This window comes from Rhipicephalus microplus, chromosome 2 (genome assembly GCF_043290135.1).
Source record: "Rhipicephalus microplus isolate Deutch F79 chromosome 2, USDA_Rmic, whole genome shotgun sequence".
NCBI lineage: Eukaryota > Metazoa > Arthropoda > Arachnida > Ixodida > Ixodidae > Rhipicephalus > Rhipicephalus microplus.
The window spans coordinates 176,387,818-176,415,627 of NC_134701.1; the positions used below are offsets into that span (position 1 = coordinate 176,387,818).

Below are 27,810 nucleotides of genomic sequence, written 5' to 3' on the forward strand. Positions count from 1 at the left end.
AGTTGTATGAATTCTGACTTGGAAGAATTCTATCACAGCACATTCTTGCCCTCATTGTCAAGTCGTACCATCGATGAAAATTGGTCATTGTTTAGAGAGGAGATTACTTTATTAGTCGACAAATACGTCCCTGAAATTGCCATATCTAATGATAAGAGAAACCTATGGTTTAACAAATATTTGCAAACTTTGAGAAATCGAAAAAAATAAAGGCTGTATAGGACCGCGATGCACGCTTGTAGTGCCTCTGCTTGGAATTCATATAAGGAATGTCTTAAAAGTTATACTTCTGCGTTATTCACTGCTAAAGACAAGTACTTTGAACATGACCTACCATCATTATTAAAATGCAATCCCAGAAAATTTTGGCAACAATTATCACCTGCTTCTGCTGTGACAGATATTACTTTGAAAGGCAAAAACCAATTACCTCTCCCAAGAGACCAGTGTGCAATTGCATTTAACACATATTTTCTTCTGTTTTCACACGGGAAGATCATTCTAGCATTCCTGAGTTTCCGGAACTTGATTACCCTTTCATGGCACCCGTAGATATTAACATTGAGGGCATCACTAAACTAATCAACAACCTCAAAGTTTCTACTTCTAGTGGTCTAGATAATATCAATTCAAAGATACTAAAAAATACAATTCCCACTTAAAAGTTATACTTCTGTTATTCACTGCTAAAGACAAGTACTTTGAACATGACCTACCATCATTATTAAAATGCAATCCCAGAAAATTTTGGCAACAATTATCACCTGCTTCTGCTGTGACAGATATTACTTTGAAAGGCAAAAACCAATTACCTCTCCCAAGAGACCAGTGTGCAATTGCATTTAACACATATTTTCTTCTGTTTTCACACGGGAAGATCATTCTAGCATTCCTGAGTTTCCGGAACTTGATTACCCTTTCATGGCACCCGTAGATATTAACATTGAGGGCATCACTAAACTAATCAACAACCTCAAAGTTTCTACTTCTAGTGGTCTAGATAATATCAATTCAAAGATACTAAAAAATACAATTCCCACGTCCTCTCATATATTATTTCACATTTTCAGACAGTCTTTGTGTACCGGTCAGCTTCCTAGGGACTGGAAAGTCGCAAAAGTTATTCCCATATTTAAAGCAGGGATGTAAAGATCAGGTTGAAAATTATCGTCCCATCTTGTTAACCTCTATCAGCTGTAAATTACTTGAACATATCATTGCTTCTCACATTTACAGTCATCTTGAATCAAACAATTTTTTTAGTTCCACCCAACATGGCTTTAGGAAAGGTTTCTCTCGCGATACACAACTACTTGAATTCACGACAGATCTACAGACTAACTTGGACATGAACACACAGACAGATTGCGCTTTCCTCTATTTTTCGAAGGCCTTTGACCGTGTCGCCCATTGTCGTCTGATTTCCAAACTGTCTTCTCTTAAATTGGATTCCTTAACGCTATCATAGCTTCGAAATTTTCTTTCATTTCGTGAACAGCTCACATTTGCAAATGATTCTCATTCAGATATCGCAGAAGTCACTTCAGGAGTGCCGCAGAGTAGCGTCCTTGGCCCTCTACTCTTTTTAATCTTCATCAACGATCTGCCGACTAACATTTCATCCCGTATATGCCTGTTTGCAGACGACTGTCATTTATCGAACCATAACATCTCCTTCTGATCTTGAGGCCCTTCAAGGTGACCTAGACCTCGTTTGCAGTTGGTGTAATAAGTGGTTAATGAGCTTGAACACTTCAAAATGTAAAATAATGTCGGTTTCCCGAAAAACCTCGATTTCCACTTTTTCATACAAAATTAAAAATGGTGAAGTATCTCGAACCACATCATACAAATATCTAGGGGTTATTATTGACTCTAAACTTTCATGGTCTTCCCACATAACTTCCATTTGTTCCAAGGCATCCAAAACACTAGGTTATTTACGTCGAAATCTCCATTACTCCACATCGAGCATCCGCAAAATAGCCTATTTAACATTCGTACGCCCACAGTTAGAATATGCCTTACCAGTTTGGTCACCTTATCAAAACTATTAAATACAGATGATCGAAGCCATTTAAAACAGAGCAGCCCGCTTCATCACTCAGAACTACCAATGTCACAGCAGTGTATCTCAAATTAAACGCGAGATCGGTTTACAACCATTGGATATCCGCCGCAAGATAGCCCTCCTTGTGTTGTTTCACAAGTACATTAATAGCAGAAATCCATGCGCTTTCCCTCTACACACACCGGATCGCATGTCTGCACGCGTGCGAAATCAGTGCAGCTTTAAGCGTATTTTTGGCAGAACACACACGTTCAACTTATCTGCTTTGCCACAGGCAATCTCACTGTGGAATGATCTTTCCGACGAGATAGTTTCAGTCACTAACAATGACGCGTTCCGCGAGAAACTACTCTCTCACTACATCTAGCATCATTTCATAGACATCTGTATGGAAGTGCATATACTTGGTGACTGTATTTTCCTTGTTCTATTACTGTTATTAGTGTCGTTGTTATGTTGCATTTATTTGTATATTTGAACTGTATACGTTCTTATTTTTCTTTCTTTTTTCTGTAAGCCCCCCTTACCCTATGCTCTAACGAGAGCCTGTAAGGTATGTTAAATAAATAAAATAAATAGTTTTATATTGCTGAATTAATCTGTGTTGCTGCCATTTAGTGGTTCAGGCACACACTATGTCTGATTGCCGTTCATTTATTTGCTTTTCCGTCAGCTCGTTTAAGAAAACCGCAAGATGGGCTTTTCGAAGGATCTATCGATGCTGTCGACACGCAAACAGCGACGTATCGCACAAAGTTCGACAGGTCGGGCCTTGGGACGCATTCGGTCCCTGACTACGAAGTCCTGGTGAGTAGAGGAATGAAAACCTCTCGTATTAAACTGCTGCATTCTCTAGATTGCGTTGTGGGCATATTTGGATCTTTTTATTCACTAATCATTAATCAGCTCGTTAATCATTGCTCACACGTTGGCATCTTTTGCTGCATTTTTTGTAATTAGCCGCACTGGTGTAGCGCTAGGAGGTCCCTCTGTCAGTTTTTCTGATACTTTGGGAGCTCCTGCTGTAATATACGTAATAAACTTAATAAACTTGAGAAAAGTAATGTGTTGACATGTTCTGTTGTGGGACAGATTTAGGTGCTTGTTAAAGAACCCCGGGTGATCGAAATTTCTGTAGCCCTGCACTACAGTACCCCTCATTTCATATTGCCACATAAAATTCTTCTTGTATTTTCATGTAACTTGTCCGTTACGCACGCAACTGCTGCCTCGTGCAAAACCGCTCCTCGGTGTCTCGGGGGCCCAATTATTTCAGAATTTTCCAAAAACGTTAAGTTCACAATGCAAACATGGGTGTTTATTTTGGAACTAACATGGCCATTTACCATAACGCTGAAATCTTCGATGCTACACATATAAATACCAGTGTGCTTTGTTGTTCAGCTAATCAGCATTGACCTGCGACTGTGATCACTGCTATCAGTGCACGACATGTGTTGCTTGTACCTTGACTTTCATTTTCTTGGCCAGTTTGCCCTCATGAAAGTGTTGTGTTTTTCGTTTGGAAAACCCAACTGTTAATGTTACCAATGTGCTGACTGCATGTCATTCCAATGTATTGCAGTTGAACCCCATTATAAGAGACATGCAGCTGGCAGCAATTCTTGTTTTTTGTATCAGGTGCCTCTTATAAGCAGGGTACCATGTCTGGATTTTCTTATCAACCTCAATTTCAAGGTGTCTCTTATACCCATTTGTCTCTCACATCAGTGTCTCTTATAAAGGGGTTTGACTACATATACCACTTGGCTGCTTTCTTTGCTTAGGTTAATAGGGTTGGTGAAGTAATATGTGATGCGCTGGCACGTGACTACTCAGAGTTGTTTTTCCACATTCATTATGCGTTTAACTTGTGAATTATGGCAAGCTTCCCGCAAGCACCAATTACCGATTTGGCACATTTAGTGAATCTTGTATTACTGTCACCCTGTTGAACAGGATTTATCCTTGGCAACTGCATTGAGATTTATACTGAATGCAAAGGCACTGACGTATGATACCGTGTGTGCACGGTCAAAACTCCGGATACTGAAAAATTTGCTGGGAGTTCTCCACTACGGCACAATTCATGTTCACATCGTGGTTTTGATTTGTAAAGCCTGAAATAAGCTTTTTTTTTTAATGGGGAAGCTGTTCTAGCTACCTGCAATTTCAACCCTGTAACGATACCCCATTGCGTCTCCACCATAGCAACCGCCAATGCCACAGTTTTGTGAACACCTGGCATAACCTCGTAACCACTGCAGTGACGCCACTCCAAGCCGCACGCTCGCTCAGTAGTTATCGGCGCCCATCAAGGATAGTTGATGCTGCCGAAGGAGAGTCCGCGTTTAGGGAAGTAAGGCTTTCTGCGAAGTGGGAACGGCACTGGCAGCTCCTAGCCAGTTCGGCATACGCAACCAAGATGGTTGAGAATGAGTGTGTGTAATCATGAATACCCTTCAGTTTTGCTGCCTCTTTAGCATTGGCCCTGCAGTGCAAGCTATGCTAATTTCGACAAAAGTGGTTATGAGATCACAACAAGGGCTGTTTTTGGTGCTGTAGTTGTTCGCTGCCGGTGTCTATAACCGCTATGACTGGAGAAAGGGGGAAAAAAGGGAAATAAGAGAAAACATCCAGTATGAATTGGGGTTCCCGGCTGCTCTCTGCAACAGCCTGGCATTCTTCCACAGAGCCATGCTGCTGCTTGACACGCCGTTGCAGAACCCATACAAGTGCTATGTTGGGATGGAACCACATTAACATGTGTACTATAGTGTAGTAGAAGATAACAACCAAGCATCACACAGTCTAAATTCTGTAGCCAGGCATCGCACAATATGAATTCAGTAATGAATGGGTCGTTGAATGCTTCCAGCTAGGCTTGTGCGAATAGTGCTTTTTAGGTTCAAAGCGAGTTCAAAGTGAATAACCCTCAAGGTCAAAGAAATTTGAAGCGAATACGAATAGTTGCCAGTTGTGTAAAGAACAAGAGTGAACAGTTGAAAGTTCTAAGCAAAAAGCCTTTATTTCCAAGGTCGCAATGTAAAAGCCATCGCAAAGAATCTTTTACCAACATATATTAAATAAAACTATTTGTAGACTAGTGGTAAAGGTGCTCCCTTCTACACACATATAAAATAATGTAAAACACACACATAGAACATCAACAACCATTTGTAGACTAGGGGTAAATGTAGGTGCTCCCTTCTACCCACATATAGTAATTACTCTGAGATAATATAAAACACACACAGAGAACATCACAGAAAGGCCTTTGAAAACATATTTCTACAAACAAGATGTGCAATAAAGACTACAAGCTCCAAAAACATTGAAGAAAGTCCTCTCAAACTTTGAAGGTTATGTCACAGAAAAAAATATCGCAGCAGTAAAATCACAGTTTGTTATTTCTGCTGACTTATTTAGAAACTCAGTATGCTTCAGATAAAAAAAATCACAGGTAATCACATATTTAAGGTGCCCTTTCCAAAATTGAAATGAGTCAAAAGTTCTCATGCAAGAAAACTAGTTCTTCGACATGTTGTGGATGAAGGTGCTCTCTTCTGCAGGTTACAATGGCACCCGCTGTCAAGAATAACCTTTCACTTGTTGTTTGGGTTGCGGGCACTGACAGATATCTGCGAGCTGTTTTCACAAGGAATGGGTGAAGGTGGCTACAGATGTTCTTCCAGCATTCGAGGGGGTTCTCACAGCGAGGAAGGAGGGAAGATCTCAAATAGCTCTCAACATCTTCTCCGATGAAAGGACTAGACCTCTTAGGACCATCTGAAGAAAAGCTAGCAAAGGCCCCCCACACAGAAGAATGTTTGGAGCTATCAGAACAAGTCTTATTCTGACTTGATGGTTCACAGTGTGTGACTTCCAGTGTGCCCTCTGCCGCTTTGATGAGGAGAGTGCAGGCCCATTTCTCCTCGGCCCTTTCCATGTAACAGGCATCCTTAAATCTTGGATACAGCAACATCGCTAAAGCTGTATCTTCTGATGTCTTCACACCAGGAAACTTTTCCCTAATGCTACGTGCCAGGGTTAAAGCAATAGCCATCGATTCATCTGACAGCTGAGTATCAAGCTAGTACGATGTTAGTGCACTCTAGCAGCGGAATGACTTGGGACAACGTGGGATACATGTCGCCAGATAGCTCTGTCGTGGCTTGGGCAAGTGGGTCAAGCACCTTCACAGCAGCAGTCATCAACTTCCACTAAGCTGCAGAGAGGTTGTCAACCCCATCACACTCCGAGAACTCCATGGTGATCGGCTTGCCTAGACATTATCTGGTGCTCGCTATTCCATCGCGGGGTAACATCTTGTACAACTTCGAGGACCTACAGCTGCATTTATCTTTGTACTTCCATAAGGCGCACACGAGCTTTTGGGCTTTTCTTGTAGCGGGCGAAGATAGCCCTCGCTTATGCGCACAGTAGAGAAAATCCAGGTACCTCTCGTTTGACATCGCTCACACATAACTGCAGCATGTGCCCGAAACATTTTATGCCTATCCAAGGCGACTGAGCAATTGCTGCAGTGAAATTTTTGCCATTATCTCTAACAACGTACACTGGTACAGTACCTCTATCAGAAAGTGCCCACTCGTTCATCACGCTATTTAGAACGGCCACCAGGTTTCCGGCTGTGTGAGCGTCTGCCACTTCTGTACATGCGAGTGCTTGCACGTGCTGTTGAAATGAGCTGTCCACGTGGCACGTTACCGACAAATAGCTTTCATTAGCACACGATGTCCAACTGTCCGTCGTAATTGAAATGGCCTCTAATCCACTGGCAATCACCGCCTGAAGTTTGTCCATCAAGTTCCACTTTTTGGAAGCGTAGAGCTCGGGTATTATTGCTCTTGAAAACGTTGTTCGCGACGGCACGACGTACTCGGGTATAGCTGCGTTCAGAATGGCCAGGAAGCCCGGCTCCTCAACCACACTGTAAGAATGCATCCCACGCACCACGAATCCGGCTATTGCCTTTGTCATTTGCTGCACCTTTGGCGTTGTAAACTTCAGTTTGAGCTTGAAATGGTCAGCTACAGAAGGCTGTAAGACAGTAGGCTTAGCGAGCGTAGCATACTTCGAGCTTTGCTGTGCACAACGTTCCTGCTCGTATGCCTCAGTCATCCGGGTGCCTCTTCAAGTGAGTCACAAAAGCAGTAGTAGTACCTGTTGGCGTCTTTAGGATGGCATGACACTTGATACATTGTGCTTCTTGGCCTGGTGGCACTTTTACGAAAAAGTTCTATATCGGGTTCGCTTGCTTCACGGCGGCGGCCATGTCCACGGCAAACATGTCACGAGTGCGTGCGCGAGTGCCTGTAGTCGAAATAATAGACAACGAATGAGGCTGAGGCCTGCCGAAGCGGCGGCGACGTCAGAAATCGCGTGATCTTGACACAACCGGTCATTGGTTCTACATGGCTATGTGACGGAATGTTCACTCCTCTCTGCAAAAGCGCAGCCTTTAAGATCCGTATTGCAAACATGGCATGTACGACATAGTTGGTTGTAAATTAGCTCACAAAAGTTAGGTTACGCTGTTGCATTGGCGTTGATTTTCTGTTGCTCAGGCTACGCCACGCGTTGAGCCCAGGCGACCCGATTCAAAGGATAGCTGTATCGCCATGACAGAGTGAAGCTCGTGGTGACTCGCGCTGGTTGTGTGGTGTGCTTTCTTCTGTGCTTGCAATGGAATTGAATATGCTAATTACATTTTTGTAGGTGACCCCATCCTCAACTAAGCGGTTTTACCTGTCGACTAGATTGTCGCTAAGTGCGCCAATGCATTTCTAGTGACGAACTTCAGGGTTCGACGATCGCTTTTGGGGGTACTATCGCGAGGCGCACGACTGTACAGCAAGCCACGGTGGTCCCGCATCTGCTGCACTATCGCTCGGGAATGCTGACGCATCAATTGGCAGTCTAGTGATGGTATCGCCAGTGATCGCTTGCAAGGCGGGATTTCCACTAGGTAGCGGAGATCACTGGTCGGCCATGCTGGTACTACATTTCATACCACCCGGGTAACAGTAAACACACCATGTAACATGATAAAGGTTTTTCTCGTGTAAGCTTTGAAACTGAATTCTGTACAAATAAATATTTTGTTATTTTTTTTTTCTCTGTCTTACGGATTTTGCGTTTCCCGAGTGGCTTTCACGTTCATCTTTAAGGTCCTTTCATAAACGTATCAACGAGTTTCGGCTGTACTAGCACACATTTTTGATACAGTTGAGCCCGCTTATAACGAACCTGAGCCTAACGCGGCATCCGTTCGCTGCATCCTGTTATGCCAGCGAGTCCTCGTCAAACGTCCGTGCCTCTGAAAAAGGCAATCTGGGTCAAGGCCAGCCCGCAGTCCGCCTGGCGCGATCAACTCAACGGAGTGAACACGCGCGGCGCCTCCCTGGCCCACGTGCATTGAGTCAGCTGCGCACGTGACAGCGAGCCGGCGTCTTCGTGTCTGGTGGTCTGACGCATGGCGCGGCGACCCCCCATTGGAGGAATCTGCCCTGACGACCAGCGGCGCTTCTGATTGGACATTTTGGTTGGACCCGGTGCAAATAAAAGAAGCCCTGCGGCGTGTCGCGATCAGCGGTCTTAGGCGAAAGGCTGACCTATGTGTTAGAGAGGAGAGCTCGGCTCTTCGAGTCTCTGTCGGCCCCAGTGCCGAAATTGTAACGCCTCTGTATATATGCTGTACATAAACCTTGTTTAACTCACCGTCGTCTCGTCCGCTCGTCTTATCAGCTCTGCGCAGAAGCAGTCGCGAGCTGAGAAACATACGCTACCAAACGGCTGGTTACCTTCCCGGCGGAGTTGAAAGCAGTGGCGCCTTGGGACCGTGTTGGCATCGCCGTCTTTCGCAACAGTGGTTGGCAGCTGCGGGATCGGCCGGCGTCAGCGACATCGATGCGGTGAGTGCCTGATGTTTTCCCCTCAGTTCACCAGACTACTCTAGCTCAGGTTGTAGTAGTTTAGAGAAGGGCTGTGTGAAGCATTGAGGTGAGCTTTGATCGTTTCAAGCCAAGTCGAAGCGCTTTGAAACCAAAGTTAATGCGGAGGGGGTAAACACGGGAGTGTGAAAAATTGCTTGCGCGTCTTGCTAGTAGGCTTATAGTGGGTACGGCAAGTAGATTCTTAACAGGGGCAAACAGCAAGAGGCTAGTGTGAACGATGGAGAACCTTAAAGTGAAGAAACTCATCGAAATTTGTGAGGAACTCGGCATTACTTTGGGCCGTGCGAAACGAAAGCAAGCGATCCTTGAGATCATGAAGGATGAGGGAGTGTCGGCTGAGGAAGTCGATGAGGCCTGGGTGGATATCAAAGCACGCCGTGAGGAGGCTGAAAGGCGAGAAGTAGAAGCTCGCGAACGGGAGGAGGCTGAAAGGCGCGAAGCACGCGAACGTGAGGAGGCTGAAAGGCGCGAAGCTCGCGAACGTGAAGAAAGGCGCGAAGCTCGCGAACGTGAAGAAAGGCGAGAAGCTCGCGAACGTGAAGAAGCTGAAAGGCGAGAACGTCGCGAGCGCGAGGAGGCCGAGAGACAGGAGCGCCTCGAGATGAAACGAATAGAATTGGCAATCCTACAGTGTTCGCAGGCGCCTAGCGCAGCTTCTCCGACGATTCAGGTCAGCGGTATTAGAATTCGGGATCAACTGCCACCGTTCGTAGTAGGCGAGGACATGGCGAAGTATCTCGTCAAGTTTGAACACGTCTGTGAGCGAAATGCTTTGGAGCAGTCTCTTTGGGCGCGGAACCTGCTAGCTCTTCTTCCCGGCGAAGTGTCCGACGCGATAACTTGCTTGTCGAGGGAAGCGTTTGAGAGCTATGACGAGGTTAAGGAAGTGCTCTTGAGACGTTATAAGTTGTCACCCGAGGCTTTCAGGCAAAGGTTCCGGTATGCTAAAAAGGGGAATGAGTCACACGTTGACTTCGCGTTTCGTCTTAAAGCCGATTTGATTGAATGGCTCAAGGGCGAAGGTGTTTATGACGACCGCGATAAAGTGGTGGAATGCGTTGCATTGGAGCAATTCTACCGCTGCATCGAGGAGGATGTCAAACTTTGGCTGCAGGACAAACTTGGTGAAGTACAGCTAAACAAGGCAGCAGAGTTAGCTGAGGAGTATTATACTCGCCGAAAGTTGCATAGCAGGGCAGTGCGCGTTGAAAAGGATGAAAGAAAAGAGGGCTTTTCAAAGAAACCTGATCAACGGAAACCCGCTCCGCACCGTAATTTCAAAAAGGACCCGTCTCTTATGAAGGACACTGTAGAGGAAGGGAAAACAGAAGCGGAAAAATCGAGTGAGGTTTCTAAACAACGCACTGATACCCCACGGGCGTTTGAATCACGGAAGCCACTAATCTGCTACAACTGCAAAAAGGAAGGGCACATCGCGATAAACTGTAAGCAAAAGTTTGCTTTTGCAACAATTAGAGAATCGGAAAAGAACATGCGGTTGTTGGAGCCGTATATCCAAGAAATTAGTGTGAATGGGAAAGCGTGTCGAGCACTTAGAGACTCCGCGGCAACCATGGATGTTGTCCATCCTTCATTGGTGTCTCCGGACGACTTTACAGGAGAATGCGCGTGGATCAGGCAAGTCGCCGAGGAGCAGAGTGCTTGCTTACCAATCGCCACGGTTGTCATTGAAGGCCCGTTCGGTAAGCTTCGCACCGAAGCGGCTGTGTCTGCCGCGCTTCCCGATCGTTTTCCTTATCTCTTCTCCAACAACTCAGAGCAGCTTCTCAAAGAGCAGGGTAAATCGTTCTTCCCCAACTTAGCGTACATGGCCCTCACGCGATCGCAAGCGCGGAAGCTCTCGCAAGAGCTTGACCTTGTTCAAAGCGGTGAACTCTCAAGTGACCTTGTCGGCGGGTCGACGGAACCTCAGAGAGGAAACTTTCCGCGTGAGTCATGTGAGCAGTCGCGCGAGCGGCCCGTCGCCGGACCGACCAGCGCGGTTTCCGTGGAAAGGGGAGACGACATGGCGCCATTGGATCAGAGGGAGAGGGCTGCAACGCTCTCGCCTGTAGCGGAAAGTTGGAGTGAGCTGTCGAGGGTTGATCGAGAAACGCTCATTCGAGAGCAGCGTGAGGACCTCTCGATTAAAGCGCTAATGGAAAGCGTAAACTTAGAAAAAAAGAAAAAGAATGTTTCTTTTTTTGAGAAAGCGGGGCTTTTGTATCGGAGCTACACAAATGCGCAAGGTCGCAAGTATGAGCAGCTCTTAGTGCCACAAAAGTATCGTCGCCAACTATTGGAACTGGCGCATGAAAACGCATGGGCAGGGCATCTCGGCATAAAAAAGAGCAAGGCTAGAGTTTCCCTTCAGTTTTATTGGCCGAAATGCTGGAAGGATATCGAAGACTTTGTGCGCTCATGCGACACTTGTCAGAGAGCGGGGAAATCCACGGACAAGTGGAAGGCACCCATGAAGCTTGTGCCGATTATCACAGAACCTTTTCGGCGCCTAGTAATTGATATAGTCGGGCCATTGCCAGAGTCAAGGCAAGGTTGTCGGTACATCCTGACGGCTCTCTGTGTAGCCACAAAATTTCCGGAAGCGATACCCCTTAAGGAGCTCAATTCCCCTCATGTCGTGGATGCGCTGCTATCTATTTTTGCACGCGTCGGATTTCCTTCTGAAATCCAATGCGACAATGGTAGTGTCTTCACCAGCTGCCTTACCTCTACCTTTATGGATAAAAGTGGAATAAAAGTAGTGCACAGCTCGATCCATCACCCGCAATCTAATCCGGTAGAGCGTATGCATTCCGTTCTGAAACGGATACTGAGAGCTCTCTGTTATGAGCACAAATGCGACTGGGAAGCGTGTATTCCTCCCGCTATGTTCGCTTTAAGATCAGCTCCTCATGAGAGCACTGGTTTTAGCCCTGCAGAACTTGTGTATGGCAGGAGTTTGAGAACACCATTGCAAATGCTACGCGAGTCCTGGGAGGGATTCGATGAGGACCCTAATGTAGTTGCGTATGTTCTAGACCTCCTTCAGAGGCTTGGAAAAACGAAAGATCTTGTGGAAAGCCACATGAAGGCTGCACAAGTATTGTCAAAGGAGTACTACGACAAATCGGCGAAGAAGCGCACATTTGAAGTTGGTAGTCAAGTAATGCTGCTGCGGCCGTCCAAAAAGAACAAGCTTGAGGTTCATTGGGAAGGGCCTGCCAAAGTAATATCGAAGCTTTCTGATACCAATTATGAAGTGAAATTAGGAAGGCGGCCGAACAAAATTTACCACAGTAACTTGATGAAACCATAGGTTCAACGTCAAGCGGTCGTAAATCTGCTGTTGAATGCTGCAGAGGAAGAGGGAGAAGAAATTTTGAATTCTAGTGATGTAATCGAAAGGGGATCGGAGGTAATCTTGGAGCAGTTGAACCTAGAGCCTAGGTTAAGTGAAGTCCAGAAGGAGGACCTGAGAAGGATTGTTTCCGAGTTTCAAGACGTGTTTTCGGACCGTCCCGGAAACACGACGGTGATCGAGCACGATATCGAGCTAACTTGTGAGGAGCCAATCCGTAGCAAGCCGTATCGTTGTTCCCCCGTGCAAAAGCAGATCATGAAAGAGGAGACCGATAAAATGCTGGAGTTGGGAGTCATAGTACCGGGCGAGAGTGACTATACATCCCCTCTTATATTGGTTCAGGTGCCAGGAAAAGATCCGAGGCCATGCATCGATTACCGGCGTCTTAACGCAATAACTCGAGACCAAACTTACCCGATACCCAACCTAGAGGAGAGGGTGGAAACTGTGTCACAGTCCAGCTATATTTCCACGTTAGACCTCGTGCGAGGGTATTGCCAAGTCCCCCTTACAGAGCGTGCCAGCCGCTATGCCACATTTGTTTCTCCATTTGGAACGTATCGCCCACTTAAGCTGAGCTTTGGATTGAAAAATGCACCCTTATGTTTTTCGGGCTTAATGGACCGCGTTCTTAAAGGCCTCTCCGAGTTCGCTCTGCCGTATATTGACGACGTCGCCATCTTCTCCAACAACTGGGAAGAACATGTCGAGCATCTACGCGTCGTGCTGAACAGGTTGAGAAAGGCTGGCCTTACCGTGAAACCTACTAAATGTCACCTAGGGTGTGGCGAGGTGTCTTACCTGGGGCACGTTGTGGGGCGTGGCCGGCGTAGACCTTCAGAAATTAAGGTAGCCGCTGTCGTGAACTATCCACGACCAACCACAAAATCAGAGATAAGGGCATTCTTGGGCCTGGCTGGATACTATCAGCATTACGTGCAAAATTACTCTAGCATTGCCAGCCCCCTCACTGACGCGCTTCGAAAGTCCGAGCCGGTTAAAGTAGTATGGGACTCAGAAAAGGAGACTGCGTTTTGCCAGCTAAAACAGGCCCTAAGCGAAAAACCTGTTCTCATGGCACCCGATTTCTCTAAGAGATTTGTGATTCAATGCGACGCGAGTGATCGCGGCATGGGAGCTGTATTGTGCCAGGAGGACAGTGCTGGTAACGAAAGGCCAGTTTTGTATTTAAGTCGAAAACTCAGCGGCAGGGAAGAGGCGTACAGTACCTCTGAAAAGGAATGCGCTTGCCTCGTGTGGGCCGTTCAAAAGCTAGCTTGTTATGTCTCCGGTTCGAGGTTTGTGGTTGAAACGGACCACTGTCCTCTAACCTGGTAAATAACATGTCGCCTAAAAGTGGCCGGTTACTGAGGTGGAGCATGATACTCCAACAGCACAACTTTGACGTTCGCTACAAAAAAGGAAGGCTAAACGCTAATGCAGACGCATTGAGCCGTGCGTTTAGTTAGTACCTTCTCAACCTTTCGGTTTCTGGCTGGCGATTCGGGGCAAAATTTTGACCTCATCACGACCTGGGCTGAGCGCTCTCGTTCAGAGTGATCTCAAGGGGCCAACTTTATGTGGTATTCTAATCCGTTACGTTGTTGTACGTGGGAAAAAAAAATTGAGTTGTCATTTTAAGGGTCTTTTGTCCCACATGTGCCTCTTGATGTAGAGGGAACAAAATTCCGATAAACACGTAGTTAGGTATATGTTGTACTATACTTTGTCTGGTGTTCTGTCGGGTGACCGAGGGCACTTGCTTGTGTCGTGTGTTGTCTGTTGTCGAACCGTTCTTAGCAAGTTGCAGAACCATCGACAAGTGCTGAAACCGAAGATGGTCAGAAGAGACGAGTGAAGCTGGTCGACAAGTTGTGGCGACAAGCCAGTGGAGCTGGGATCCGTCGTCAAAAATGGGATGTGTTCCCGGAACAGTTTGGAGCTGTATTCTCCCTATGGCCCTGGAGGCGAACCTGGAGGGACCTGGCGAACGAGCGCACCTGACATCCGAGCCCCGTGGAAGCAGCTCGTCTTTCCGGTGCATTGTCTGGCGGCGGGGGTGCTGTTATGCCAGCGAGTCCTCGTCAAACGTCCGTGCCTCTGAAAAAGGCAATCTGGGTCAAGGCCAGCCCGCAGTCCGCTTGGCGCGATCAACTCGACGGAGTGAACACGCGCGGCGCCTCCCTGGCCCACGTGCATTGAGTCAGCTGCGCACGTGACAGCGAGCCGGCGTCTTCGTGTCTGGTGGTCTGACGCATGGCGCGGCGACCCCCCATTGGAGGAATCTGCCCTGATGACCAGCGGCGCTTCTGATTGGACATTTTGGTTGGACCCGGTGCAAATAAAAGAAGCCCTGCGGCGTGTCGCGATCAGCGGTCTTAGGCGAAAGGCTGACCTATGTGTTAGAGAGGAGAGCTCGGCTCTTCGAGTCTCTGTCGGCCCCAGTGCCGAAATTGTAACGCCTCTGTATATATGCTGTAGATAAACCTTGTTTAACTCACCGTCGTCTCGTCCGCTCGTCTTATCAGCTCTGCGCAGAAGCAGTCGCGAGCTGAGAAACATACGCTACCAAACGGCTGGTTACCTTCCCGGCGGAGTTGAAAGCAGTGGCGCCTTGGGACCGTGTTGGCATCGCCGTCTTTCGCAACAATCCTGAAGTTCGTTGTAAATGAAATGCAGTTTTTAAAAACGTTGCGAGTGAACTAACAAACTTTTTTGCCCAAAAGAGTCCGTGATGCACATGTTTGAGAGAGCAGAAGCGATAAGGGTGGTCTCTGGTTTATATCAAATAGCAGCGTGCTTGTTTGCAGAGGCCCTAGGCATAAGTTGCATGAGGCACTGTCTCCAAAGTTTCGTCGTTCTTGCAATTCGATTTTTCCAAATCGCCCTTGCCACGTACTTCATTCACAATGCCCTAACCCATGCACGGTTCCGCGGTGTCGACATCATCATTGGCCATAATAAAACTATCGCAACAGATGTTCCACCCGTTCTCCCATGTTTGAGTTGACGGCGTGCTGCCACAAATCGCCGCCGAACTGATTCTGTTCGGAAGCTTCAGGCTTGGCATTGGGCACGACGTCGACGATGCGGGCCCCGCGAAAACAGTTCCACGCGCATGTAGTCGTCACCGCCGCCCACCAAATATTCACCCTCTCCACAACCGAATACCGGGACACCCGAAGCGGCAAGTTGGCTGCCAGGTAGTCAACAGCTATGAGCAAGCACTCCGCAACGCGACACCTAACGTGCGGATTACACTCAAGCCAAGCGGTCACACTTTCGACGTTTTGTTGAGCAGCAGGAAAAAGCGTGCAAGTCCTCTCGTCTGCCATCCCGATCGCACACGCACACAAAGAGCGAGCAAGACCCGCACACGCAACACACATGCCAGAAAGCGCAAAACAGCTCTGAGCCAGTTTCTAGTCAGAAAACGAAACTAACGCGAGCCAGCGTGGCTGGCGCCGTAGCGACGGGCCAAGGGGGTTGCAACCAAGAGAAGAGAGTAGATTTGCGAGAGAATAAGGGCAAGGAGTTGCGATGGAGTGAAAAGAGGGGAGGACCTGGCGAGAGGGCGACCTTGAAAACCAAAAAACGCGGAAAGAAGGTAAGTTGGGTAGCTTGCTTGAAAGGTCCGCGAAACGTGCTACTCACAGGTAGAAAAACTTTAAAGAGTGCCTCCGTGCACAGAAGTCAAAGCACGGCCGCCTAAATCTGCGCGCCCGGCGGTGTTAAAGGAATTGGCGGTCGTGGTCAAAAAATCGTTTTGTTGCGCCGGCAGGTGTGCGTCGCCTCACCAACTTCGATATTTCGCGATTCGTTCTGCGCAAATTAACAGCCGTTTTCACGCTTCCACACGCGTGCGGAGGGCATGCTGAGCCGAGTGGGAAGTGAGCAAGAACAGGTCCTAAACACAAAACTAATCGCGCATTATCAGAGTTGGTGGGGTAGCGTACGCGCGTGCACTAGACGCAGACGATTGGATACAGTCGGTGGCCGACGATGTTGGCAAATGGTCTAGTCACTCCAGGCCGGCGACGCCAACGACAGTACCAGCGGTCAAAAACAGAGGAGATGGCCGACCGGTCTTTGAAAGATCATGGCAGTGTGAAAACACGGGCCTTGTCTGGCGATGCGGGGTGCTCAGAGTATTGGGGAGGGGGGGGGGGGGAGGGGGAACAAACCACAAAGGGGTGCGTAACAAAAAGCGGTCGGGGAGAGCAGCAACTTTAGGGGTGTGGAGGCAGGGTCGACTTTTAACAATAACAATGTATGGGCACCTCGCCGATGCCTGTGTCTGATCGTGGTCGAAAATGGTTTCCCGGGAATTCGGCTGTGCACCGACCCCGTTCGCTGTAACCGATCGGTGCCACTCTGAGACGTTCGTTGTAAGTGCGACTTTGTGCCATTTAACCAATGTATATTTTCATGGTCACACGGATATTGCTCGTTTTAAGTGAAAGATTCTTTTAAGTGGGGCCGTTATATGTGGGCTCGACTCACCTTGAATACTTCGAGAAAAAAAAAAAAGGCAATCTGAAATTCGAGTCGAAGCAAATTCGAATACCCTACTATTCCTTCAAATATTCTAAGTGATTGCATATTCGCACAAGCCTACTTACAACCCATTACAAAGGGCTCACCCAAAATTTATCATCAGCAACTGCATCCAACAAAGTGCATATATAATGTCTTGCGAATACGTAGCCGGTACCTTATTTCCCTGCAGAATTATCAATAATGGCATTGCGATTGCTTCTTAACTTGACAAAAATTGTGATCTTTGGTGTAGTGGGCACCTTGCAAGCGTACTACTTAGCTTTTGCTATGACTGTGGTGCGGCAGCTGTTCTTTTCCTGTACTTCACAATAATGCATTTTTTTCTCCTCTATAGAGCCTAGACCCTCCTGAAACGATGCCCAAGTCCTCCTTTCTTCAAAGGCAGAGGCCGAGGCAAGTGTTTTACCTGAGCCCTCCAAGGACAGTGTATGGCCATGGAACACAGCTGGTAAGTGTAACGGTCCAAATAAGCGTTTTCTCGAATTAGATTCTGCAAGCAGTTAGAGTGAATATGTCCCTCTCCCATCTGACGTTCCTCATTAGCGATTGATTTATTGATTTAGACAAAGGAATTGGCATAGAACTTTTCATTTTATGGAGCCTTTACATGCTGCATCTGCACATTGTCGGCAGCGAAAGACCCATGCTGTGGTGGCATTTCGAAGGCCAACTTCAGCTATTTTTCGAGGTCAATGAATCTCAAGAAATTTGCTGGGTATGTTCGTTTGCCTGTTTTTGTCATTTAATAAAATTGCCGGCTTGAAAAATGCTTGGAATGACTACAAACTAAATTCATTGCCTCTATCGAACTGTCCACCTGGCTTTCTACAATAATCCACGACATTGTGTGCGCGACATTATTTATGGCAAAATGACAGAAGTGATAGAGCAAGGTGCCACTATAGCGCCTGCTCATCTGCTGTTGATCGTGTGTGTTTGGCCAGCGCTTCATTGGCTGGGCTTGTGATTTTCAGTTCAAGATGGCATGCATGCAATGGGTGGTAAATGGTAAAGGAGGCTGATCAGCTGGCAAATTTTACTTGTGCACCTATTACCACATCTCTTTTAGGGTCATTGCTAGTGCCTGTTGAACTGAAACTTTATAGGCAGGCCCACATGAGAAACATAGTGTAGAGATGGGTAAGCAGTAAATCTAAGGTTCAAAATGAATAGCTGTCTGGTCAAATAATTTCCAATCGAATAGTTCAAATAGTGCTTACCACATGTTATTGAGGAAACTGAGCATAATTGTCATGATGCAACTAACTTGCACAATTTCTTTAGTTCTAAATCGAACTAGGCATGTGCGGATGCCACTTTCTTCATTTGAAGTGAAATAAAGACAACATTGAATAAAACATTAAAATATCGTTACTTCGACAATCCTTAAGGGTGTACGTGGCTATTAAAAACCGAAAAATTGCGAAAATGTCTTGTTTTGGAAAAACTATCTTGTTGGGTAGTATGTCACGTAAACTACTTATTACGTAAATATGAGCGCCTAATTCAACCACAAAGTGCAAAAAAAAAATGCTATTTTCGAGGCCGTCACAGTGCCCAAAACAAGCACGAAAGTCAAAATCAAACCAAACTTCGTGCGCGTGCCGTTCCAAGACCATGCGACTGTCCTGTGCCATCTTGGTCTTGTTTTGACCGTGAATCATGGAGGGAAGAATAAACTGAGGAGAGGCCGTTACATGACAATTTGTGAAGTCGGAGGTAGAGAAGAGTAGAAGTGCTCTTCCTCTCACTTGTGGGCATCCCACGGCGGCTCGCACATGCGCAATGACGCCAGCGAGAGGGAGGCGCCGGCGTGCCCGGCAGCTCGCCATTGTAAAGTCGCTGAAAGGCGTCTCTCTCTCTCGCTGGCGCACGAGACGCCGGCGTGCCGATATTGTCCCACAACCCACTGCAAAAGCATGTGACTTTCGCCACAGTTATCACTCTGCAGCCCGCATTGCGAGGGCCTCTCCTCAGCTTTCCTTCCTCCATGCCGTGAATTCTTTCTCTCTCATTTGCTGCCTTTCAAAATGGTGTCGACAGCGTGGTTGAGACGCTATTGGCATTTCCCCGGAAAGCAATGCGGAGCGCTGATTGCGTAGAGCAGCTCCTTCCTATCTCCTGAGTGAAAGCGCGCCCACCGTTGGCTGCTGCACTGGAAGCGGGGGCGGTCCCTGCTGGCAATGGCACGGCCAGCGCTCTCATCTCGCTGTTGCTCTCTGCTCCGTTCGCTTTGACAGACTTCTGCTTATGAGTAACTTTTTTACCTTGCGCTGTATTTTCGATCACTTTATCTTTTTTTTTTTTTCACACAAGTTTTGTGCCTTTTAACTTCATTGCTGTGCATGATGCCGGCAATGAAGCCCAAGACGGTGTGCAAGTTCGCTGCGCGGAAACACATTATGCGGCTTGTACAAGAATTTAAATTCCGCTTTTCTGTTGCAAGTGCCCAGTGCGTAGACGCTTGCAGCGGCAGAACTGTGCTGTCAGCTGCCACCAGTCCAGAATCTGACACACCATGTGTACCTGTAGTTGCGAATGCATCGAGCGTGTCCGAGAACGCCGGGTCCAGCACGTGCTCTGAATTGGTGCCATCGAGCGTGACACCGAGTGTTGCTGAGACCGCAATACCCAGCACTTCGTCTGCATCGAAGCAATCGAGCATGCGTGGGTCGTTGATCCTTCATCTGGGTTCGCATTTCCTTACTGAAGAAAAAAATCCATGCGGATGCGAGGTGTCGAGACGTCATTCGCATTGAATTTTCGCACGAGTCTCTTTTTTGGCGCTGCTTGGGAGCAAAGACTCGTAATGTGTCAGTCATTCCACTCTGTTCTCTGGCCACTAATGCCAAAAGAGCAGCACTCGTCCTTGATTGCTCTTGAAACAGCACTGCATGAAGTGGTGCAGCGTTACAATGCTGGCTGCTGCAAAGCAACAGAAGTCATATCAAACACAATTAGACTTTGACCAGGGAGCCTAGCCATCCAGTGAGCTCTTGAAAGAGATGCCCTACGTCTGCAAAAAAAATTCCAAACGGCACTTAGAGAAGATGGAGGGAAGAGGAAAAGAGTGCAAAAGGACACTTTAAGCTACTCTGCTGGAGCTTTTTGAGGGAGACACATGTGCTGAACTTCCGAAGCCAGTTTTCTCAAAATGGATTTTTTGACTAGTTGTGGTGCTGAGGAAAGCGATTTCTTAAAAACTGCTTATCAGATTTGTGTCTTTTTTTTTTTTGTTCTGCTCCTGAATGATTTTGCCAGGGTGTAACAAGCTTTTTTTTTTTTTGAAGATTGGTGCCAACAATTATTAATAAACAATTAATTTTTAATAATTGTCATACCTACGGGCTACATCGAATTCAAAGTTGCATAAATTTTTTTTTGGAGGGGAAATAGAAAAAAAAAGCGGCTTTTTAGCGCCCTAGGATATATCTATCCAGAGATGACCACAAATAATTTCAGCCTTCTGGTATGTCCTGGGATTTCTTGCGGCTCTTCCTCAGGCACACAAGTGAACCACCCTGTTAGACCTCAGTAAATCTGGAACCACTGAACGCTATTTCATGAAACTTTCCGGTTTCTCTAGCTTTAATGTAGTGAACATACCCTAAAATTTTCATCAAGATATCTTTAAAAAGTTCGGTTTCTGGGGTAGCCTCTCCTTAGTTTAGAAAATTCTGTAATTTGGACATTTTTTGATGGCATCAAACTCTCGTTGATTGGGTCATATTTGTTCGCAACCCAGTTAATTTGGACGATCCTTGTAGCACGTCGAGCTCGAAGCCCCGCAGACGTACAACGCAACAAAATCAAAATGGCATCTGCAGGCAGCAGACATATGCAGGCTTTCCGAAAGGCGTGGTCGCGATCGACAATTTTGTTGATGCATAATAAGGTATAAGGCTCAGAGCATGTTCCAGTGTTCAGCTGTCTCCTCATTGTTAAATTGCAAATGAATAGATTATGGTATTCATAAAGAAAATGAAAGTACATTGCTGCAATAGGCACTTAGGCTACACTGTTGGTTTTTTCAATACTTTAGATAATTCGTCATTTGGTTAACTTGGAGTTTTTGCAGCCCTGTGAAATTTGAGTTGACTAGCCTTTATTGTAGCAAGATTTGTATAACAGTAGGAAGCAATTTTCAACTGCTTCAATATGCTAACTTTTATATATTACTATATTTGGTGCGTGTAAGCCAAGATAACACGCTTTTAAACCTAAAAAATAACTTAGGGGAAGGTAATACAGTTAAACCCCTTTATAAGAGGCATGCTCTTGTGAGCAATTCTTGTCTCTTTCGTGAGAGGTCTCTTATAAGCAGGGTACCTCGTATCATTTTTCCTATCAACCTGTATTGTACTGCAGGCACACTGGTGTCTATTATTATACCCATTTGTCTATTGTATCAGTCTCTTTTATAATGGGATTCAACTGTATGTGCACCTTCAAGTGTGTGTGTGTGGCAATGCTGGTTTTCCCTGGATAGATGGTTTCACATTGCAGTCATACTTGCAGTGAAACCATTTTTACAGGGATGTTATATGCATTCAAGTATATGTGTATTCATTTATTTTGAATAGACCGAAATTTCAAATAATCTGTATTCCGGTCGAAGTGAGTTCGCATACCACAATAATTGTTCAGATATTTGAAGTGCACGAATATTCGCCCATCCTTGTTTTTTTACGATTTGAAGTTAGGGGGTTTCTTCAGCACATATCTAAGTAATTATCTAATGAATTCATTAAAAGTAATTATTGCTTTACGAATCAACAACCGCAACTTTTTTTAGAACCTGTTAGTACGAGTAGAGTTATAAGAATTTCTCGCACGCTTCAAGCGCTTTCTCTGTTATTTTGTGGGTGAGGACACTCGCGAGACGCGATGAATCAAATAAAGTAACAACGCCGCGCGTCCATCGGTCTGCTGACCGCAGCGGATACCTGTCAGCGGGACGACTCAACTTCAAGGTAAAAGTGCGTTGTTGAGCAACCAGCGCTTTGCGGAAAATATGGATTTTCTAATCAGCAAACGCGGCTTTGGCATGTTCAGAACTAAAGCTGCAAGGGTAGGCCGCATTTTCCGCAGACGCAAAAATTGGCACCGTATCTGCATGTTACACTGCAAACTTCGTCGAAAGACGATAGTCTTGCGTCTGGAGAGAGTGAACAAAATGTTTATTTGATGTCTTGAGCAAGAAAATCGTTGAATAGTATTCTGGAGGCACCGCATTAGAGTGCCTGGAGTGTGCAATGGAGGCGAACGAGTGCATCAAGTCACGTCACACGTGAGACATGAGCGCTATCTGGCAGTTATCCTGGAAAGTGGGGCGCGGGCCGTGGGCTCCCATCTCTAAGGTGATCAGGTGTATAACGCAAGGCGACGGGTAGCTGCCACCATCATGTCGTCTTAGCAAAGCGTTGCAAACACTTGCCGTTTTGTGCAAGCATTGCGTGGCCAGCGCAGCGTTATAAATGCTATGATCCTTAAAATTACTTATGTGTGCAGTAAAAGATACACATACATAATATTGATGTGTTGTTATGGTGCCTCAGATATGTGCAATAATTGCTTTTTAATTGGCAATCACACAAGTATGAACGCTGAACCTTGAGCAATATTGGTGGGCGCTGCGGATGGTGTCGGCCGTTTCGTGTATCGTTTGGTCACTTTGGTGCCGTTTATGGTACCGTTAAGGGTGGACAAACAGACATAAGTACAGCCAGACAGACATTTTTGCGTCGAAGGTCACCAAGAAAAACTATTGTCCTTAAAAACTCGATGTGCTGCAAACGCCGGCATTGCCATCGACCTTGTTGGTCAGTGGCAATTTTTTTTAAAAACATTTCTTCATTACTTTGTCTCGTTGAACAAACATTGCAAGAAAACTGAGTAGCTATGCCCTAAACCTAACCACACCGTGAAAAAATAAAAATCGGTGGAGGGGAACAATTTCAAAATGTTTATTTAGCACAGAATGCTGCTTCAGTCACTTTTACCGCTGTACTTTGGTGTGCTGCAGAAAAACGTATTAAGACTTAGAAGGGACTGTTGGCACAACTCGCGAGACACAGCACATTTTGTTCCTCAATAACTCATGCTTGTGTGCGCCACATAATTGTGAAGACTAGTACAATTGCATACATTTAAAAAAAATTGCTTGCAATCATTTTATTATGTGTGACATTTCTCTAGTCCTAATAAACTAAAACAAACAAAAAATTGTGTGCTAGTTTTTTTTTTTGCCAGCCTGAATTCTTCCTGCTTTACCAACTTTATGAAATTGTAGATCATTAGCTTAGCAGATTCTCATATGAATTCGCAAAGTCTGTCAAAGGATTTTACAAGTTCTCCAGGTGCTATTGTGGACGTTATCATTGTTTGCAGACTGGTTGGTTCAAAGTACTGTTTTTACTTAAATAGCAGTGCTTCTGCTCACTATGCACAATTTAGGTGATTTGGAGTAGTTTGTACATATTTTTTTTCTAAATGAAATGCATCTTTGCTATACTGCTCGTAATTCGGCATTTCGTTATGAAGTGTAACTTTTGCCGTAACTTATTTGAAATATATTTAGATTTTCGTGCTCCTAAAATAGGATATTGCTACTTCCTCCAGATTATATTTCAGCTGTAGTGCCTCGGTAAACTTGAAATTCATGATGTCACATGCAGAGATTTCAGATTTAAATTTGAAAATTAATCTTTGAACTTGATTTTCTGCTCTGTTAATAATCCTCTGGTGGTGAAATTGATGACATTTGTGTTCTCAGAGTAATTCAGGTGAAGGTAATAGGTATACTTAACCTTGAAATTTAGAACAGTGGCAACACAAATTTCTTCTCGATGGGTCATTTCATGGCATATCTACCCTACTCTGCAGTGAAACAACCTTTAGGGGGTAGTTACATGCAGTCTATAATGTTTCATTCGTATACATTGAAATTTTCAATAATTTAAATTCACGTCTGAACGAATTTGAGTACTGGAGTATTTGTTCAAATATTCGGAGCACTCGAATATTCGCCGATACCTAAGATAGTGAAGTTGGTGAGAATTGCCTATGAAGTAAAGACCATAAAATGGTGTTCCAAATGTGTTTTTATGAAGCTAAAACAAGTGACGTAAATAATTGCATGCCCTGCTGTTCTGCACAGGATAACGATCCCCTACTAGGTGCCTCTCCTCTACGGTCTGGGCTTCAGTCTGTCGACGAAACATCCACCGTAGGAGGGTTCTCTGTAGAGTTTCTAACGCTTATGGTAAGTGGGCTCTCTGAAACTCGGAATACTAGGTTCTGTGAGCAAGAAAAGTTAGGACAAATGTTACTGGCAGTTGGTTATACCAATTCCTACAAGAAGCACCAGTACAGAAGAAAGTTGTAATGAGGCGTTTGTCACTACCTGTATGTTGCCACGAAATCAGCGTTTTACGATGATACTTCATTGTTGTTAATTTTCATTTCAATGAATGAGCTTGGTTAACAAGGCTACTATGTTTCAAGCTGTACACTATAGACTTAACTGCTTAGCCTTGAGGGCAGACCTTTCAAGTAGAAATATGGTAAAAGGTGCTGTGTCTGAAGCTATCTTGCAAGCTTTTCTAGACATTTTAGACTGCATCCTGAAAATGCTTTTTAGCGCAGAGCACTTTAGAAGCTCGTCTTGTCCATCCATGTGTTTTGGGTGGCGTGATCATGCGCACTGTAAAGTACTCAATAAAGGCCTTTACAAGCGTCGTGATGCTCAAAACAGTGTCCAAATGGATGAACAAGGTTTAAAATTATTTAATTAGAAAATTAAGCAAAATATAAGTTACAATAATCAACCTACACTCTGAACACTTCGGAAACGTGTACCCAACTTGTGTGCCGCACGAGAGATTATGCTTGGCCGCTTCATCTGAATGGGGAAACAACCTGACAGAACTCGCTGCTGACAGCACGTCCCTCAGCTGCTGTAACTAGCAGGAAGCCAATAAAGTGCACCAAAAAGCACTTCGCATGTTGCACATTGAGTTTACGAATCTCCCCTTCACGATTCAACTCGTGCCAGGGAAACCCTGTGCGCTTACCTCGAACATTGGCGTCAGTGTCGGCGTGGTAAATGGAGCAGGGGACACCCTACAAATGGGAATCGCTGCATGACTGTGCTATGCATTTCCTCATGATTCACTGTAGTGGAGCTGCATCTCGTTTTTGTTGTTCTGCTGCTTTTGTTTTCGCTTTTGCTCTATTTAGTTCATAATGGCTTAATATGATGAGTGCTGGGCCACTTTCAACTGAAAAGCAGCATGCCACACATAGTCCACGAGCCAGACATAGTCCACGAGCAGTGTGCGAGTGTAACCGCTGTTCCGACTCTGCAGTCAGTTTACCCTGTCACTTGGTGACCAACTGTTTGTGGCAATCTTGAAAAACCTGAATGACTTTAATTACTATCAGTGCGGTGTACTGCCAGATTTAGAGCTGATTTAATTGATATTGTCGGTATCTGATGTTGTCTGTAGGTGTGAATTATGCACCATCTGCAGATGCATCAAATTTGCATGGCATGAGTTTCATGCCATGCAAATGAGTTTCAGTAATTCATGTTAATTAGTGTATTAAAATATCAATTTATCTATTATCATTCAGCTTGATTGCATAAAAAGAATTAAATATCAGCCCTTTAATGCATGCAAAGTTTGTTTTTTGGTTGTATTCACTTAGAACATAGAAAAAAAGTTCTTCACGTTTGTCCTGGAACAGGGAAGGTCGAGTGATCATTGATCATGACATTGTCTCCAACAAAGTGATCTTCTGCAACAATACACAGTGCAATGAAGTTAAATGTTCACTAGTTTTCGACTGAGCAAGCCTGCACAAATGTGCACACTGCATTTCAAGTCATTTGTACAAGCATGTGGTGAGTGACAAGTCTCTATGCTAGCTGCTGAAGGGGATAGCGTCGTTACCAACTTGTAAAGGTCCTTTGTACTTGAATGGGTTCTTATTGCTTTGTTTTAAGATTTCTAATGCATGACCTTTTATGGGAATATGAGGTGTAATTATGGTTCTTTCATGATACCCACTAGCTTGTTGCAACCCATCTCGGTTCACGATGCCGTAACTTGACTTCAATATATTCACCTCTGCGATGGTGATAAATTCGGAGAAAGTAATGAGAATCATTTTTGTTTTTTTATTACGTGTATTTTGTTCCTGTACTTTGTTCTGTGTAGGTGTTGTTGAGCATACGTGTTTACGCATAGGTATTTATTTTCAGGTTCAGCTGTCCAAGATTCTCACTGTAAAGAGGCAGAAAATTGACAAGTTAAGAGACATGAACACGCAAGCGGAAAGGATGGTAATGTTCTTCTTCTTTCTCTTTTTGTGGTCATATTTTTTTTAACATTTCGTGCATTTCCTCGCGCCTCATCAGATAGGGGAAATGGTGCTTGATTGTTGCGGCCAAGCTGTCTCTTTTTTTTTTTAATATATAGTTTTGTTCGTGAGCCAGACGATTGAGTCTACAGTTGTGTGACTCGTGAAGTAGATCTACGGCTCGCAGCTGTTTTTGTACGCTCATATTCATCCATCTTTGAGAAGTTAATGCCACTGCTGTCTAAGACAATAAGCTTAGCCATATCGTGGCAAGAAATTATCGTATTTTGTGCTCTCTCGGGACAGCGCGATTTGAACGGTGCCGGTTTATTGATCCCGAAATGAACTTTATTATTGTGATAGCATTTATATGGACACTCTAGGCTGGATTTTGGCGTCTGTGTCACTCAGCATGTATATGAATCTATGTATATGAAAATGCAAGAGAGAGAAAACGCAGAAAAAGTCTTTGGCGCACCGAATTGAACTTGGGTCCTCTGAGTTGTGAGTGCAAGGCGCTAACCAATGCACTGCTGAGGAGCACGTCCTTCAATGTTCGAACGGCAAGCTTTTTATATCTACCACTCACCGCTGCAGACCGGCATCTCAGGGGGAATTGTGTTTTCAGCATTACCAACAAGATGGCGCAATGAGCCCGCATAGCCACATCGCATCGCGCTGCGTGCTCTAATCTGCCACGCATACTTTTCCCCCTTAGAGGAAGAGAGCTACGCTCCCTCGCGTGTACTTATCTCACAGTGGGGAGGAGAGGAGAATCGTACGTCATGGCTGGCCTCGGGCTTTATCTGGAACGATTCTGTTGTAATTACCGGGTGCACAAAGGTCACTGCAATCATTGCAGTCCCCATTTGCGAAAAGCACACGCTTTTCAGACATGTCGAAGTAACAACTGAGACGCTTATTTGCGTGCATATGTACCTGCGAGTACGTTTCGTGCGTCATTTGTGCGTGAGAAATGCGGGGTGCATTTTGATCTGCTTTCTATTCTGCACGTGGCCTTCCAATTTGTTGCTATCATGCTCATTGTTTCACCTTTGCGGCAAAGCTGTGACTTTTGTCCGGCTGAAACGTCCTGGCACTCCTTCAGACTGACTGCACGCAGCAACATGCGGCTGAGGCTGCACATTGCTGATGATTTTTCTTCCTCTGTCTTTTTCTCTTTTTTTTGCCGATTGCATGTAGAGTTTATTTCTCATTGTGATCGTTGCCTTGTTGGCAGACCTCATACGGGCAGGTGATCGAGTCAGAGTTCAAGAAGCGGTATGCAGCCCTCATCATGGAGTTCGAGGCACTCAACAAGGATCTGCAGGAGTCCCTGGAAGGCATCATGACCTACTGCGAAAGGGTATTTTTGCTTTTTATTTTCTTCTTTTTTTTCATTGCTACGTTTTTGTACTTTGAGACACTTGGACTGTTAATACACCATTGTGTTCTGTACTTTCCAGCAG

General features: G+C 45.4%; 1 protein-coding gene across 5 annotated transcripts in view; it reads left to right on the plus strand.

Annotated features, from left to right (window-relative positions):
- The window catches only part of LOC119169657 (protein lin-9 homolog), a 165,199-nt gene that overhangs the window by 59,124 nt on the left and 78,265 nt on the right, over window positions 1–27,810 (plus strand). For all 5 annotated transcript variants that reach the window (XM_075887098.1, XM_075887099.1, XM_075887101.1 and 2 more), the window contains exons 9-13: window positions 2,745–2,878; window positions 17,310–17,423; window positions 24,135–24,239; window positions 26,244–26,324; window positions 27,582–27,707. In XM_075887098.1, the coding sequence (XP_075743213.1) occupies window positions 2,745–2,878; window positions 17,310–17,423; window positions 24,135–24,239; window positions 26,244–26,324; window positions 27,582–27,707 (560 nt within the window). The remainder of the gene's footprint in view (window positions 1–2,744; window positions 2,879–17,309; window positions 17,424–24,134; window positions 24,240–26,243; window positions 26,325–27,581; window positions 27,708–27,810) is intronic.